At 46.1% G+C, this 17,048-nt stretch overlaps 1 protein-coding gene across 1 annotated transcript; it reads right to left on the bottom strand.

Moving 5' to 3' along the window:
• Positions 1 to 403: 403 nt before the first annotated feature.
• Positions 404 to 16,979, bottom strand: LOC146049641 (calcineurin-binding protein cabin-1-like). The gene is made up of 6 exons (XM_083166204.1): positions 16,950 to 16,979; positions 16,770 to 16,862; positions 5,992 to 6,126; positions 4,505 to 4,685; positions 975 to 1,124; positions 404 to 884 (listed from the first exon to the last, which is right to left on the bottom strand). Exons 1-5 carry the CDS (start codon positions 16,950 to 16,952, stop codon positions 1,096 to 1,098), a joined length of 441 nt encoding a protein of 146 aa, XP_083022330.1. The 5' UTR covers positions 16,953 to 16,979; the 3' UTR covers positions 404 to 884; positions 975 to 1,095.
• Positions 16,980 to 17,048: the final 69 nt, after the last annotated feature.

A 17,048-nucleotide genomic window follows, 5' to 3' on the forward strand; every position in this document is an offset into this window, starting at 1 on the left:
CCCGTGGTTTGCAGGAATACTGTAGATGGGCAGACAAGGTTTCTATTAGGAGACAAGACAGTAAAGCACCAACCAAAGTATACCTGTGGCAACCTTGTACAAGACAGGGTAATACCACATAAAAACAGTCAATTTGTACCTGGATGGCAAGAATTTCAGCAGCAATTCTTGAAAATCAATTCTCTCCTCCTTCTTGCATTTGGTGTTGCGTACACGGGCAGAGCGTCTCTTGGCTGTCTCCCCTGCATCCTCACATATCCTCCTCCTATTAACACCCTTCTTGGTAAACCAAAATGCAATGGCCAGTAAGGTGACCACGAGGACAAACACATTAAAAGACATAGGAATTTACAGAGAAACAAGAAACACATTCACATAATGCACAGAAAATAATAATAATAATAATAATAATAATAATAATACGATATAAGTAAACATTGAAAGTTTGCCATGCATGTCTTTCCTTGTATCAAGTATTATTATTATTATTTTCTACACAAGAAACATACAAAATACTACTCTACATTGGCCCGGAGAGGTCAACTTGCACCCTATTTATTGCCAGATAGTTCACAGTGTTTCATTCGCTCTAACCTTGTAGAGTTGCGGCATCTATAATGTTTTGGGAAGATATAGCATTGCCAGTAGAGGAGAGGGAAGGGAACGGCTCAGGTACAGACACAGATGGTGTTGGTGGGGTTGAACTGCTGGGTGTGTCTGAAGCTTTGTTTGTAGGAGAGGAGGAGGTCTGGGAAACATGAAGAAGATGCTCCGGAGCTTTGTATTCTGTGAGGTCAATCCTTTTCCCCAAACTAGGGCGCGGCGGTTCACATGTTGTAAGGTGTCGGTAAGTAGTCAGCAAACTTTCCCCAAGACACTTCCATCTGGGAACAAAACATAGGCCAGATACTAATACACTGCATACAACAATTATTGTTCTTATATAATTCACTTTATTAAAACATCTTTCTCACGTTAAAAATGGGAGGGGATGGACCAGCTTTAAATCAGGCTCCTGCTTTTTTACAGTCAAAGCTTGTCTCTTCTTCCGCAAATCTAATGCTTCCTCCAAAATTCTGTTTGCCTCCTCCTCACTTACATGTACTTCATGAATGGACATGTCACTGAGCAACACAGGAATAGAAGGAAAATGATTGTGACCATTAGAAACGATCTGATAATAACATATTCCACATTACTGTCCCTGACCTATACGAATGGTCTATTTGCACGTTCTGTATTTATATCTTTGTATATCTGTTGTGTAAAGGAGAATTACAAAACATATGGAAAGAGCTGGACACCTCATGGAGAATAGCTGTAATAAGGGTTTGGGTTGATTTAAAGAATGAGTGTGCTGTATTATTAACAGGTAATAGATGAGAGCATCTCCCAGTGCTGGCTGTTCCATTGCAGTAAACAGGTCCCAGATCGCATCGACCTTGGTTACCTGTCTATACTGCACCACGATCCGGACTGAACCCGTGTTCTACCCTGCTCGCCTACCAGGTTGAAATGTCCGGTCTCTTGACCTGGCATCTTTTAAATTGGTGCATTTACACTACCTGCAAACCCGGGGTTTTTTTGACGTGCTCTCTGGATATTCAGGTCGGTGTAAAAGGAGTATTAGTAACATTACAAACTTATTTAAGTCTCTTGAAAACGGTGCTACAAAGTGGATCACTGGCATATTACAGAGAACAACCAGTTACTTATTCAGTTACCATCCTTAATAAACTGATAGACTCTGTGTTAGTGACATTGGGCTTACAAAGTGTAATTTGGTCTGATGTAACCTTCGCTGTGCTGCCATGACAAGTATATATATCAATAAATGTGTATACAGCAAAATAAAGATCAACAGGAAGAAGCCTTAATACTCCAAGGCACTAAGCCCATTACTGCAGTCTGATTCTGCACAAATACCCTGAGGAAGTGGTACTCACATGAATAAAATACACAGCTTATTATATTTATTCATACATGTTCTAAACTCACCTTATTATTCAGACCTTATCACTGCTCTGCGGAATGAAAAAGCCCTGCGATCAGGTAATCGCCGCCGCGCCCTGTGCAGACTGCGAATGGCCTGCAAATATCGCGCTGAACAGCAAATAGCTGCAAATCCACTCTCAACTCACTATCTGATAAGTTTCCAAGTCTGTGCATAACCCAGGACCTAGTCCCAAAAAACTGCAGGGTGACACCCACAAACAACAGCTTCCTGTCAATCAATTTGCTGACAGCTATCGATCATAAAGACCCTGGATTTTTTCGCTAGGTGGCCTAGCGCAGTCGGTTGATAATCGTCCATCTTGCAAAATCATAGAGCTGCGATCAGGTCTGAATAACCCCTTATACTCCAACCTCTACTTCTTCTAAATACAGGGTATGTATGTTCCAAATTATTACCATGATATATCACACTGGCCAACTCCAGTCTCTGCACTGACTCAAACACATGAGTATTGCTCTGCACCCCTTACCACCAGGTATCACGCAGATTGTATACACAGGCTATTTGTTTATCATGAATTGAGGTCTGCGAGCTCACTGGCCCTTTTCAAATCCCTTAAGATCCTTATGCTTGCTCATTATTCCGGCTGCCAGCAACTTCAGGAACTGACTGGTCACTTGCTGCTCAATATACCCCACTCTGACTAGTGCCATTGTAATGAGATAAAAGTTGTTCAATTCACTAAACACACACACACACACACACACACACACATATAGGTTTAAACTCACCATTTAACCCCTTCCCGACATTTGACGTATATATACGTCATGGTCGGGAAGTACTTCCCGACACATGACGTATATATACGTCATGACTTCAAATTGCCACCCCGTCTCGAGACGAGGTGGCAGAGGGACAATGTCTGCTGTCCCTGACAGCAGACATCCTCCCTCATTGCCCAGGGGGGGCAGCGATGCCTCCCGTCTTGGGCGATCGCTGCTATTGGCTGTTAAAAAGTGAATAGCCAAAACTAGCGTTGAAATGCATGTAGTGTAAAATTTAGAATCTGCTGCCCCCTAGCGTCCAAAAAAAATAAAGGCGGTTTAAATAATGATTTAAAAATAAAGAATAGATATGGTCTTTGTTAGTTATTAACTATTGTGAGTGATATGATTATTTGTCTCACAAGCAGAAAATGGAACATTTTGCAAATAGCAAAATGTTCCATTTTTTCACGACACTTTGGTATTTCCCCCCCCCAAAAAAAAACTGTATCTACCAAATTTCACCACTAATTTAAAGTACAATGTGTCACGGGAAAACAATCTCAAAATCACTGGGATAAGTAAAAGCAAAAAAAAGTTATACCCACTTAAGTGATACATGTCAGATTTGAAAAAAATGGCTCTGTCAGGAAGGCAAAAACTGGCTGCGTCAGGAAGGGGTTAAGGAACATATGGAAAGAGTCCTTCCTAAGGCAGGGCTGCTCTTCGAAGATCTTCTCTTTCAATACCAAACCTTTGCTATAGCGACAGTCTCTTTCTAAAGCCTTGCAAATGAAGTACAGGCAGTCTGGGAACAGAGCAGAAACTTTATTGCTTGGAATACAAAATCTATTCTCATGCATTGTTATTCTTTTTCCTCCAGAGTGCTACTTGGTATACTGTACCATTAGCTAGAATACAATAAACATCAGATACATGTACTGCCAAACAATTTGTTAACTGCACTACTATGTACTGCTTACCCTCTCTTCAAACACTCCCCTATTTTACTACAGGTTGAGTATCCCGTATCCAAAATGCTCGGGATCAGGAGAATTTTAGATAACGGATTATTCCGTATTTCGGAATATTTTTATATTTCAATGATGTATTTTGAAGTACCTTGCATTTATGCTGTATAAACACATCAAACACATGAAATGCACACAAATAAATGTTATTTGTTCAAAAAAACAAGGTTTCAAAACATGAAACAAAATTTGTGTACTATCTCAGATACTGAATTTGAATGCCAAGCAATCATTTTCTTGTACATATATAGTGCCAGTTACATATCATTCCCTCAGTAGTGCTGTTACAATTGTCCCTAGTGAGATTTTAGCAAAAAAAAAAATTTTCTTCACTTTCTGGAATGTATGGTTTTTGGAATAATTCGGATAACGGATATTCGGATACGGGATACTCAACCTGTATTGGGTCAATTCTATTTAGAACAATGTGAATAGCGCTGGGAGGGAGCTGCCGACGCTATTCTAATCAGAGAACGACTAACGCAGACTAGTGGATATCTGCTCGCTCCCCAGGAGGGTCTGACAAACCTAGCATGGCAAAGCTGTTTTGTGCCCTAGCATGGCACAAACAGCATCATGGGAACTTAACGCACTGAAAGCTGGAAAATGCGGGTACTAGCATAAACACCTGCAAGTACTGTCCCTCTACGACCTAGCAGAACACCGATTTTAATAGCTCCGGGAGCTCCATCCCGGCCCTATTCACATCATTCTGAATATAATTGACCCCATGTGTTGTAATTACTTACTGCCATAATCACTGATTGTATACAGGACAGTGATCAGGTTATCCAGACATGGCCAGTGATCAGGGTTACATTGTAGTCCTTCTTCAAATGCATGCCGTGCCAGTGGAATGCGCACTAGACGAAGAGCCAACCGACCAATCTTGTACCATAGATTAACATCAGTAGAGTCCAACATGACGGCCTGTACAGATACAAGCAAAGTAACAACGAATTATTCCTTTTGTGAATGTGCACTTTATTTATTTGAACTCCTTGAATCAAAGACTAGACTGTTATAGCATTTGGTTAGGAAGTTTATGGTGCCAATAAACACAAATATCAAACCATTTCATTTCAATTTCATATAAATATATATGAGCAATTTGTCAAAATATGTGGGCAAACAAACTGGACGGATTCAGTATCTTGGCACTCAGACCAAACAATTTAATGCTGGGGTTCAGTTTGATCTGACAGCCACTGAGTGCACACTTGAAAGAACTCTATGATTAGTCCCTTATCTGGAAAACTTAATTTCCCAAAGATCCTGAGCATGGCGAGTTGGGAGTATTGCAAAAAAAACACATTTTGGAAAAACCATGTTGCTTTAAAAAGTCCCAAACATTCTCCAAACTCAAACCTAAATTGCACTGAAAAAATAAAGCTGTCCTGCATTTGTGGGCTATGGGTCTGATTCAGAGATGTGTGAAAACTAATGGTTTATGTCTGGGGTAGCCAACCCTAGTCCTCGAGAGCTACCAACAGTGCATGTTTTGCAGGTCTCCTCACAGAATTACAAGTTAGCTAATTAGCTCCATCTGTGTATCTTTTAAAATGTGTCAGTGATTAATGAGTGCAGCAGCTAGGTTGTCTGAAAACTGTGAACTGTTGGTAGCTCTCGAGGGCTAGGGTTGGCTACCACTGGTTTATGTAATACTCCAATGTTTACTGTGTTGTGCAGGAGACTGGTTCGCACATGTGCAAATCGGGTGCTGATTCTTGCAGGAGGTGACCCCTAAGCCACAGCATGATTAACAGGCTACATCCTTTTGTGAACATGGAATGTTCAACGATAACTAGAATTCCCAAAAATGCAAGTGGCAAGGCTAATGTCTGTGTCTACCAATGTAGATTTACTGGCCCAGCTTATGGAGCAGAGATGGCCATTCTAAGCAGTCATTATCTCACCAATGCAGAGATGCAGCACTCGGATTTGCAAGGTCGGCAGGGAGCATCTTTTGTTCTCAGATGCAAATAGCGTCCATCTTTGAATTGGGCCCTACATTCAAAAATAGCCATACATGCCTTTGTACTCCTTGCATTGCAAAATGCAACTTATTGCTTCAAACTCAGAATCACCCCCAAAATGATGGTTGTGTTCTGGAACTGTCCAAGTAGGGACTGAAACTAATGAGTGGGAAGTAAATGCTTCACTATTGTCAATTATTTTTATTAAAATAAAGGCTAAATTTCAATAAATATGTCAAAAACAGTAAAGGCCACCTTACATCAAGGTTGTATTCCATTGCAGTCTCCAGATCATCTCGCTGGGCTGCAAGTTGTGCCAAGTTCTTATACGTTGAATATTTCAGCATTAACCCAGGGTGCTTTAAGCCTTCCTTTTCATCACTCAAAGGAACAGCCTGAAATTCCAGAAGAATATTTTATGAAATATATTCCACAAATCACTACAAATATATACCGGTATATAGAAATTATGTTTAAATGTATCCTTACAATAGCAGGAAAAAGTATAAGCTAGCAATTTATTCCATTCCATGAGCTTTGGAACTAATGAATAACAAATCATCAACATATAATGCACAACAGAAACCATCTAAACGTGACGAGGTAAACATACCGTGTTCCCAACAGTCGAAGACCAACAGCAGGATCCGATGGGAAGTCTTCTGACTGTCAGGATTATGCCTGCTGGGATCTTATAACCAACCCAACTATACACACAGAGCCAGCTAAACAATGGGGTGTAAGGAGCTGCAGCTGCCGGCCGCCACATAAAAATAGGCCCATTACCATGACAGCATGATGATCACGAGCTGGCCACATGGTTGGCCATAAATCATATGTATTAAAATCGGTACTTGTTTCCTAGCACGGCGCCCGACGTTAGAGGTCGTGTACCTTTGTTACGCCGGGTTGTTGTGGATCCACGGCGGTGGAAGGCCTCGGCACGGAAGAGAGGGGAGGCGAGAGGATGGCAGGTTTGATATACTGACGTCTCATGCAAGAAGTCCTTTTGGAATTTGGCGTGACTTCCAGGCAGAGGCGCGGAGTCTAACTGGGTGGCGGTTTTCGCCAGGGACCCCCGCAAGGAGATTTGGACTTCGCGGCGTCCACCCAGCAGGTCGCGGCCCTCTTATGGAAGCTTCCAAGGGCTTTGCGTATGTCTCTGGAACAGGACAGATGATAACGTAACTTAGGAGCACACTTGGTGGTATAACGAAAACTCAGGATGCTCACTTGGCAGGAATAACGGAACTCAGGAACACACTTGGTGGTATAACGAAACTCAGGATGCTCACTTGGCAGGAATAACGGAACTCAGGAACACCCTTGGTGGTATAACGAAACTCAGGATGCTCACTTGGCAGGAATAACGAAACTCAGGAACACACTCGGTGGTAAACAAAACTTAGGATGCTCACTTTGGCAGGAATAACAGGACTTAAAGATGCACTCAGGAGAGGACAGGAATCCCACAGGATACACAGCGAACCAACAGAGCACACTGGCTGTCAGGCAAGGACTGACCAGAGTCAGAAGTAGCAGCAGCACTGAGGGTTAGGCAGCCCTGCCTTTTATTCCCCTAGCCTGTGATGTCATGAGCCCAACCTCCATAGGAGGTTATATCAGACCCTGCCCCTAACTAGCTTTGCCACAACCAAGATGGCGGCGCCCATCCCGAGAGCCGGCCACGGACCTAGCCGGACCCCCGGGGGAATCGCCCCCAACCCTGGAGGTAGCTGAGGCGGCGGGGACCGACGGGGAGCCAGAGCGCTGATGCCAGGACAGGAAGGCACTCCTGCGTGCATAAGGTACACAGCGCAATACTCTGCAGGCGACGCGGCGCGATCCCCTGCAGGCAGCGCGGCCGCGCCAGGACCTGACAGTACCCCCTCCTTTAAGAGTGGACCCTGGACACTTATCGGGATTGTTCTTCCAGAATTTTTCAACTAGTCGTGGAGCATGGACATTAGAGGAATCGATCCAGGCCCTTTCTTCTGGACCGTATCCTTTCCAGTCCACAAGGAATTGTAGTTTTCCTTGACGTCGTCTGGCTTCAAGGATCTGTTTCACTTCAAATTCGACATCACGCTTGACTCTTACCGTAGAATTCCTCTGTGGTTTTCTCTGAAACTGGTTGAGGACTAAAGGTTTTAAGAGAGAGACATGGAATGTATCTGAGATCCGTAGGGAAGACGGGAGTTTTAGACGAACAGCCACTGGGTTGATCACCTTCAGAATTGCATATGGGCCGATGTACCGTGGGGCCAATTTCATGGAAGGTACTTTGAACCGCATGTGCCGGGTTGAGAGCCACACTCGGTCACCTACTTTATAGAGTGGGGCAGCACTTCTCCTCCGGTCAGCGATGATTTTGTACCTACTGGAGGCTTGCTGTAACGCCTTCTGGACATTCCTCCAGATATTTGAAAAAAACTTAACTGAAGACTGGACTGCTGGTAGTTCAGTACCAGGGAGCTTGGAAAAGTCTGGTACACGAGGGTGACGCCCATACACCGTGAAGAAAGGTGTGGTTTGACTGGAAGAATGGTAAGTGTTATTATGGGCAAACTCTGCCCAGGGTAACAGCTCTAGCCAGTTATCTTGGGATGAGGACAGGTAGAGTCGGATAAATTTTTCCAAGTCCTGGTTTACCCTCTCAGTTTGCCCGTTTGTCTGAGGGTGATATGCCGTTGAAAAGTTCAGGGTAATTTGGAAGGCTGAACACAGAGATCTCCAGAAACGGGCCACGAACTGTACACCCCGATCTGAAATGATTTCTGATGGCAATCCATGTAACCGGAATACTTGGGCGATGAAGAGACGAGCCAATGTTGGAGCACTTGGGAGACCCTTTAACGGAATAAAATGGGCCATCTTCGAAAATCGGTCGACCACGACCCATATTGTGTTGTACCCATTAGCGGAAGGAAGGTCTGTGATGAAATCCATCGATATGTGGGACCAAGGCCTTGATGGTATAGGAAGCGGCTGGAGTTTCCCTGCTGGAGACTGGCGAGGGGATTTATGTTGGGCACATACTGAACAGGAGGAAACAAAACTGTGGACGTCCGACCTCATAGAGGACCACCAATATTTTCTTTGTAGAAATTCTAACATCTTTCTTGCCCCTGGATGTCCAGAAAACTTAGAAGAGTGGGCCCACTGTAATAATCTCTTGCGAATTTTTGGATTCACATAGGTCTTGCCTCGGGGAATACTGATTATCCTGGTGGCAGCAAAAACTAAAGGGTCCAAGATAGGATAGGGCTGTTCCACATCTGAGTCAGAAGAGCAAGAACGGGACGATGCGTGGGCCTTGACGTTCTGAGATCCGGGACGGAAGCATAACTTGAAATCAAAGCGAGTGAAGAACATTGCCCATCTTGCCAGTCGGGGGTTTAGACATTGGGCATTCCTGAGATATAGCAAATTTTTATGGTCTGTAAAAATTTGGATTGGAAATTGTGCCCCCTCTAGGAGATACCGCCATTCTTCAAGCGCCAGCTTGATGGCCAAGAGTTCCTGCTCCCCTATAGCGTAATTTCTCTCGGCTGGTGAGAATTTCCGAGAGAAAAATCCACAGGGATGAGTTACACCATCTTCATATACTTGGGACAGGATCGCCCCAACGGCCTCGGAGGAAGCGTCTACCTCCAATATGAATGGTCTAGAGAGATCTGGCTGATGGAGAACAGGGGCGGTAGCGAAGGCTTGTTTCAGTTGCTGAAAGGCGGACAATGCTTCAGGAGACCATACTGCAGGATTGGCGGACTTCTTCGTCAGAGCCGTGATGGGTGCCACGATGGTGGAGAACCCTCGAATGAACTTCCGATAATAATTGGCGAACCCTACAAAACGTTAAACCGCCCGAAGTGTAGTAGGTTGGGACCAATGCCGAATGGCTTGAACCTTTTCCGGGTCCATCTGCAAACCTTGCCCTGAAATGATATAACCTAAAAAGGGGACCGATGTTTGTTCAAAGATGCACTTCTCGAGTTTACAGTATAGGTGATTTTTACGGAGACGTTGAAGGACCTCCTTTACTTGCATCCGATGAGACGCTAAGTCTTTTGAAAAAATAAGAATATCGTCCAGGTAGACCACGACTGACTGATATAGCAGATCTCGGAAGATTTCATTGACAAAGTTTTGGAAAACTGCAGGGGCGTTGCTTAGGCCAAATGGCATGACCAAGTACTCGTAGTGGCCATCCCTGGTATTAAAGGCTGTTTTCCATTCGTCCCCTTTACGTATACGAATGAGGTTATAGGCCCCTTTTAAGTCCAGCTTGGAGAAGATAACCGCTCCTTTAATCCGATCAAATAATTCCGGGATCAACGGTAACGGATACTTGTTTTTGATCGTCACTTCATTTAGGCCTCGATAATCGATGCAGGGTCTTAAAGTCCCATCTTTCTTCTTAACAAAAAAAAACCCTGCACCAGCCGGAGAGGAAGAAGATCGAATGAACCCTTTCTGTAAGTTCTCGGAAATGTAATCACTCATAGCTTGTGTCTCGGGAATTGATAGAGGGTAGATTCGACCCCGTGGAGGCATCTTGCCTGGGAGTAATTCAATGGGACAATCCCATTCCCGTTGTGGTGGGAGAACATCCGCTGCTTGTTTGCTAAAGACATCAGCAAAGGACAAATATGCATGCGGTATCCGAAACTTCTTATCGGTTTCCGAGGATCTCGGAGGAGTCACTTTAGCCAGGCAGTTACTAATGCATGCCGACCCCCAGGCCATTATCTGCATCGTGGGCCAATCGATTTGAGGATTATGTCTCTGCAGCCAGGGAAGACCTAGGACCACTGGAGACGTGGCTCGAGGGATCACCAAAAATTCTATTTCTTCCCGGTGTAAGGCCCCAATGCTCAGGGATATGGGTGTCGTGCAGGATAGAATTAGACCACAAGGAATGTAACTCCCATCGACAGCAGTCAGACGCACTGGGTTTGCAATATCTTTAATGGGCACAGAATGCAACTCAACAAAAGAAGATGAAATAAAATTCCCCGCAGCTCCGGAGTCTAGGAGAGCCTGGGTCGTCAACGTCTGACCTGTGAAACAAAGTTGGATTTGAATAACGGAATCAGATGATACAGAGGGGGTAGAGAGTTGTCCCAATCTTACCTCTCTATTCTTGCCTTGGACTACCGGATTGGGACGGAGAGAGCACTGGGCGACTTGATGCCCGGAATCTCCACAATACAGACATAGTCTTTCCTGGAAGCGGCGCTGACGCTCTTGGGGTGTGAGCCGGGCTCGGTTTATTTGCATGGGTTCGTCCGATGGAGGTGAGGTTGATGCTTGGAGTAGTGGAGGAATGGGACCTCTGTAGCGATCTCCTCTAGCTTTCTCTGCCTGACGTTCCCTGTACCTCATGTCGATCTTATTACAGAGGGAGATAAGGTCCTCCAGTGTGGCCGGCAGGTCCCGAGATACCAGGTCATCTTTCAATCTATCGGAAAGACCGCTCCAGAAAGCGGACACCAATGCTTCTTCGTTCCAGGCAACTTCTGAAGCTAAAGTCTGAAATTGGACGACGTACTGTGCAACTGAGCGATTTCCCTGCCTCAGGCGCATGATTTCTTGGGCCGCCGAGGTAGAACGACCAGGCTCGTCGAAAATCCTTCGAAATTGAATTATGAAGTCGTCATAATTTGACAGGAGTGGGTCGTTCCTCTCCCAAAGGGGAGACACCCAATCCAGAGCTGCACCCGACAAGAGGGATACGATGTAGGCTACCCTGGATTTATTGGTGGGAAAACTGGAGGCCAGCAGAGAGAACTGTACGTCACATTGGTTGAGAAACCCTCTACACAATTTAGGGGTCCCATCAAATTTACTGGGCGCAGACAGATGTAAATGTCCGGGAGAAGGTGTTGGCAAGCTCACCAGTCGAACCGGGTCTGGAGTAGGCGGAACAGGAACCTCACGGGAGACAGAAGCTTGCATTACCTCCTGACGGTGGGCAATATCTTGAAGACCTTGGGTAAGGTGTCCTTGCGAAACCTCTAGGCCCTCTAGACGGGCCACAATCCTTTGTAGTAACTCCGTGTTGAAGTCAGCCCCCGCTGTGGAATCCATTTGGCTGCTGCTAACTGTTACGCCGGGTTGTTGTGGATCCACGGCGGTGGAAGGCCTCGGCACGGAAGAGAGGGGAGGCGAGAGGATGGCAGGTTTGATATACTGACGTCTCATGCAAGAAGTCCTTTTGGAATTTGGCGTGACTTCCAGGCAGAGGCGCGGAGTCTAACTGGGTGGCGGTTTTCGCCAGGGACCCCCGCAAGGAGATTTGGACTTCGCGGCGTCCACCCAGCAGGTCGCGGCCCTCTTATGGAAGCTTCCAAGGGCTTTGCGTATGTCTCTGGAACAGGACAGATGATAACGTAACTTAGGAGCACACTTGGTGGTATAACGAAAACTCAGGATGCTCACTTGGCAGGAATAACGGAACTCAGGAACACACTTGGTGGTATAACGAAACTCAGGATGCTCACTTGGCAGGAATAACGGAACTCAGGAACACCCTTGGTGGTATAACGAAACTCAGGATGCTCACTTGGCAGGAATAACGAAACTCAGGAACACACTCGGTGGTAAACAAAACTTAGGATGCTCACTTTGGCAGGAATAACAGGACTTGAAGATGCACTCAGGAGAGGACAGGAATCCCACAGGATACACAGCGAACCAACAGAGCACACTGGCTGTCAGGCAAGGACTGACCAGAGTCAGAAGTAGCAGCAGCACTGAGGGTTAGGCAGCCCTGCCTTTTATTCCCCTAGCCTGTGATGTCATGAGCCCAACCTCCATAGGAGGTTATATCAGACCCTGCCCCTAACTAGCTTTGCCACAACCAAGATGGTGGCGCCCATCCCGAGAGCCAGCCACGGACCTAGCCGGACCCCCGGGGGAATTGCCCCCAACCCTGGAGGTAGCTGAGGCGGCGGGGACCGACGGGGAGCCAGAGCGCTGATGCCAGGACAGGAAGGCACTCCTGCGTGCATAAGGTACACAGCGCAATACTCTGCAGGCGACGCGGCGCGATCCCCTGCAGGCAGCGCGGCCGCGCCAGGACCTGACAACCTTAAGTTAAGGTACACGACCAACGCAATGGACCCGATTTCCTTTGAAATCGGGTCCATTTAGCTGGCAAAGGCTAAATGCGTTGATCGGGTCCGTCGTGTGCCGTTAACATGGCACACGACGCGATCAACGCGATTTTTCCATAGGTCTCAATGTTAAATGAGCTTTCAATGTTAAAATTGTGTTCATCGCGTCCGTTGTGTGCCATTATAATGATTAACGCGATTAACCCGATTTTACATAGGAAACAATGGGAAATGGGCCAATATGGCCAATTTCTCATTGTGTATGCCCCTGTCATGGGTATTAATTAATGCCCCCCCATTGTTAACGCCACCACGCTATTGACGTCAACCCGAAGCGTGGCGAGCGCAGCAAGCCCGCGTGGGGCGGCGGTACGCGTCCTCTGACCTTTTCATACCCCCACTATCCACGTCGGCGTGGAGTTGAGAATAGATTAGTGTGGCGAGCGCAGCGAGCCACCAAGCCCGAAGCGTGGCGAGCGGACGCATATACCTGTGAAGTTATGCGCTGCACTCGCCACGCTTCGGGCACTAATCTATTCTCAACTCCACGCCGACATGGATAGTGGGGGTATGAAAAGGTCGGAGTACGCGTACCGCCGCCGCTCGCCACGCTTCGGGTTGGCGGCAATCGTGGGGTGGCGTTAACAATGGGGGGGCATTTGACCCATCAGGGTGGCTGAAATTGGGGTCTGGGGCCAATTTAACATTGAATCCAATGTAAAATCGGGTCCCAGGGACCATTTTACATTGGATCCAATGTAAAAATCGGGTCGGTCGCATTGCATGCGATTTGGTATGCACGCAACGCGACCTACCCGATTTTTCAAGCCCCGATTAATCCGACCAAAAACGTGGGCGCCGTGCTAGGAAACAAGTATCTTAAAATCAAATTTCTAATTTCCACACAAAGTTATGCAATTTTTATACTTTTATATATTTAGGGTTCTACATGCCACTAGCCTCACCTGCTCCACTTTTAAAAATAGGCCCTTGGACAATTCCAGCTCCAGGCCCATGAGGCCCTTAATCTTGCTCTGCTTACACATAAGCATTTCTATTGGACAGATCACAGATGAGGGATGCTGTGCGATTCTCCCTTATGGAGAATATCCCCACTACATGCAGGTGCATTTAGGCCTCCAATGCTGTAGCAAGAATGCAGCACATAGTACACTAATATCTACCCACGAGACACTGTAGCATCTCTAATAAGTGTAAGATGGATCATGTATATACTGTATTACTATTTTCTCCCATTCACTATCAGTGCTTTCATGTTAGGCTTATTTATCACCCAGGAAGGACCCAGAAAGTGATAGCTTAACACCAGTGGTTTATAAAAGAATTACCTTTCATGTATACTCAATATGCCATAATGAATATCATGCAAAAATCATACAAACCAAATCCTACATAGCTTTTCATTTTAAAACCAAATAAAATAAAAAATAAATTGCCAAGATAAAGGCTGCCATTACTGGTATGTAACACTACTAAAGATCCCAGCCGGTAGGAACGTTTGTATGCTAGTGCTACTGTACTGTATAACTAATTGCAGTGTTCAGCAGAGGATGAGTGAAAAATATAGCTAAAACTTGAATCTGAGGTAATAACAGGCCATACAGTACATCAGAACAATATCAGGCCCCAACGAACAATTTTGATTGGTCGTGTAATAGATTGTGTGCACATTGGCCCTTATTCTGGTTGATGCGGTAATATCAGCGTGCATTCGTGCCGCCGATGTTTTGTGTCTGCGCATGTGCAGAGGCGTCTCTGTGCATGTGCGAGCGGGGCGTACGGCCAAATTCCGCATGAAATGTGAACACTCCGAACAGGGGGTGGAGAGGGGCGTGAAGGGCTATTTGGGCTCATTACCATATGCATACGCCCTGCGTTTCATGGGCGTTCCCATGCAAACGCTGGGCGTACGTATGGTAATGCAGTCGTGACGCACGTGTAGGGGGCGGACATATGACATCGCCGGATGTCAGCTGCCCGCCCAGATCCCTGCTTTTGCACGGAGAAATGCCCGTGGGGTCTGAGGTTGCGGGAGCTGGTGGACCACTCGGTCCTGCATTCGATGGTCTGCGACCATCGAATGATGGGGGAAGTTCCCTGAGATGGAGGAGGCGTATTCCATGAGAAATACACGTGCGGTCCGTTCGGACAGCTTCTCACCATGTACGGACGGAGTTGGCGAGCCGTATGGAAGGCGGGGTTTCAGACGCACGGTCCTGGCCGCATATCCGGATCCGGCCGCACCGATCAGAATAAGGGCCATTGGGGCAGATGTATTAAGCTTTAACAAGAGATAAATGCAATGGTGATAAGGAGAGATAAATGTCCAGCCAATCACCTGCTAACTGCCATGTTACAGCCTGTGTTTGAAAAAAGTCAGTAAGGCGCTGATTGGCTGGACGTTTATCTCTCCTTATCACCCTTGCATTTATCTCTTGTTAAGGCTTAATACATCTGCCCCATTGTGAGGTACATCAGTACAATGGCCCTTATTTTGATCTGAGCGGTACGGCCCGCGTGCGGCCGTACCGCCGATGTTTACACTCTGCACATGCGCAGAGGTCACTCTGCGCATGTGCAGGGGAATTCGCCGAGTAAAAAATTTAGACGCCGCAAAGGGGGCGTATAGGGGTGTGAGGGGCTTAATAGCCTCATTACCCTATGTATACGCCCAGCGTTTCATGGGCGTTCCCATGCAAACGCGGGGCGTATGCATGGTAATGAGGCTATGACGCCAGTGATGGGGGCGGAAAGCTGACATCGCCGGATGTCAGCTGCCCGCCCCAATACAAGCTTTCACACGGACGATTGTCCGTGTGCTCTAAGCTTGCGTGAGCGGGGGGAGCGTGCGGCCCTGCCTTCGATGGTCATCGACCATCGAATGCAGGGGGCAGCTCCCAACATGGTGGAGGCGTACGCCCCGCCATTTTCATGCGGATCGGCAGCCGTCCGTGTACGGACGGCCGTGCCGATCCGTCTTGTAGGCGGGGATTCGTCTGGTGCGGTCGGAGCCGCATATGCGGCTCGACCGCACCAACCAGAATAAGGGCCAATGTGCGGTCTCACAGTTCGAGAGGTCGATCCTCAGACCATACCTGCTGCAATTATGAGCCATTGGCTTTTGCTTGCGATCGTAAGCAGATCGGATGTGCTTTTAAAGCACATCCGATCGCTCGCTCGATTGCTTGTACGACCTGCATACGAACAGGTCACATGCAGGTCGTTCTAATGTATGGCCAGCTTTACTTACCTGGGTTAGGTTAGGAAATGATACAATACTGTTATTTCTCAGCTCACTCCAAGCAGTAGGGTTTTTGTGATAACCATAAATCCTGGGAAACATCCAGCTTATCAGGAGTGAGGAGAGTTCCTTGGTGTCTAAGCACTTTCTATGCCACTAGCTACCTGTCCTTTGTTCAGACAGGCGCTGTGTTGTCAGTGAGCTAAGCAGTAACAAGTACACAGAGGACATCAGTGGGACCATTAGAGTAATCTTTGGTGATCAGGTTTTACTTATTTTATAAAATTTTGGTTAGAATTATCCTAAACTTAGAAAACACCAGAGAGCCAATTAACCAAGATTCATCAAATGAAATACAATGTCCACTGTACACTATTGGTCCTATGAAAATAGTCAGTGTTATCATGAATAATTAACGAATAAATGTGAGGTAAATATAAACACTCCAAGAGTAGCTGATCTTTAGACACTTGCATCACTGTACCTCCTGCAGAAGACGGGTGTCCAGTAGCTGGTGATAAGCCTGGGAGGACTCATCGTAGTGGTCAAGCTTCTGCAGGTCCAAGGCCTTGTGGTAAATGTTGCAGTCTTATGCGTATTAACATGCCATAGACTTCAATCTCAACATATTAATTAATGATGAAGCTCATCTCACCTGAGCCTCTTTTGTCTGCGTTTTGTGACTTTTGAAAGTGTCTTCATGGTCTCCCTCTACAGCAGAAGTTGCATTTAAGGCTGCTATGCGGATCTAGAGGAAAAGAACACCAGCAAGTTATCTATAGCTACAAACATTTATTTAAAAGCATTGTTACATTTGAAATGTTTAGAAGTTTACCATTCTGGATAATTTAGTGTTAATACAGCAGCAGAAGGGTATCTATTCTAAAAAGAATTAAGAGAAGAGGATATGTTATTAGTTATTATGTGGAAGCAA

The sequence above is a fragment of the Crinia signifera genome, chromosome 12 (assembly GCF_055691185.1).
Source record: "Crinia signifera chromosome 12, ASM5569118v1, whole genome shotgun sequence".
Taxonomy (NCBI): domain Eukaryota; kingdom Metazoa; phylum Chordata; class Amphibia; order Anura; family Myobatrachidae; genus Crinia; species Crinia signifera.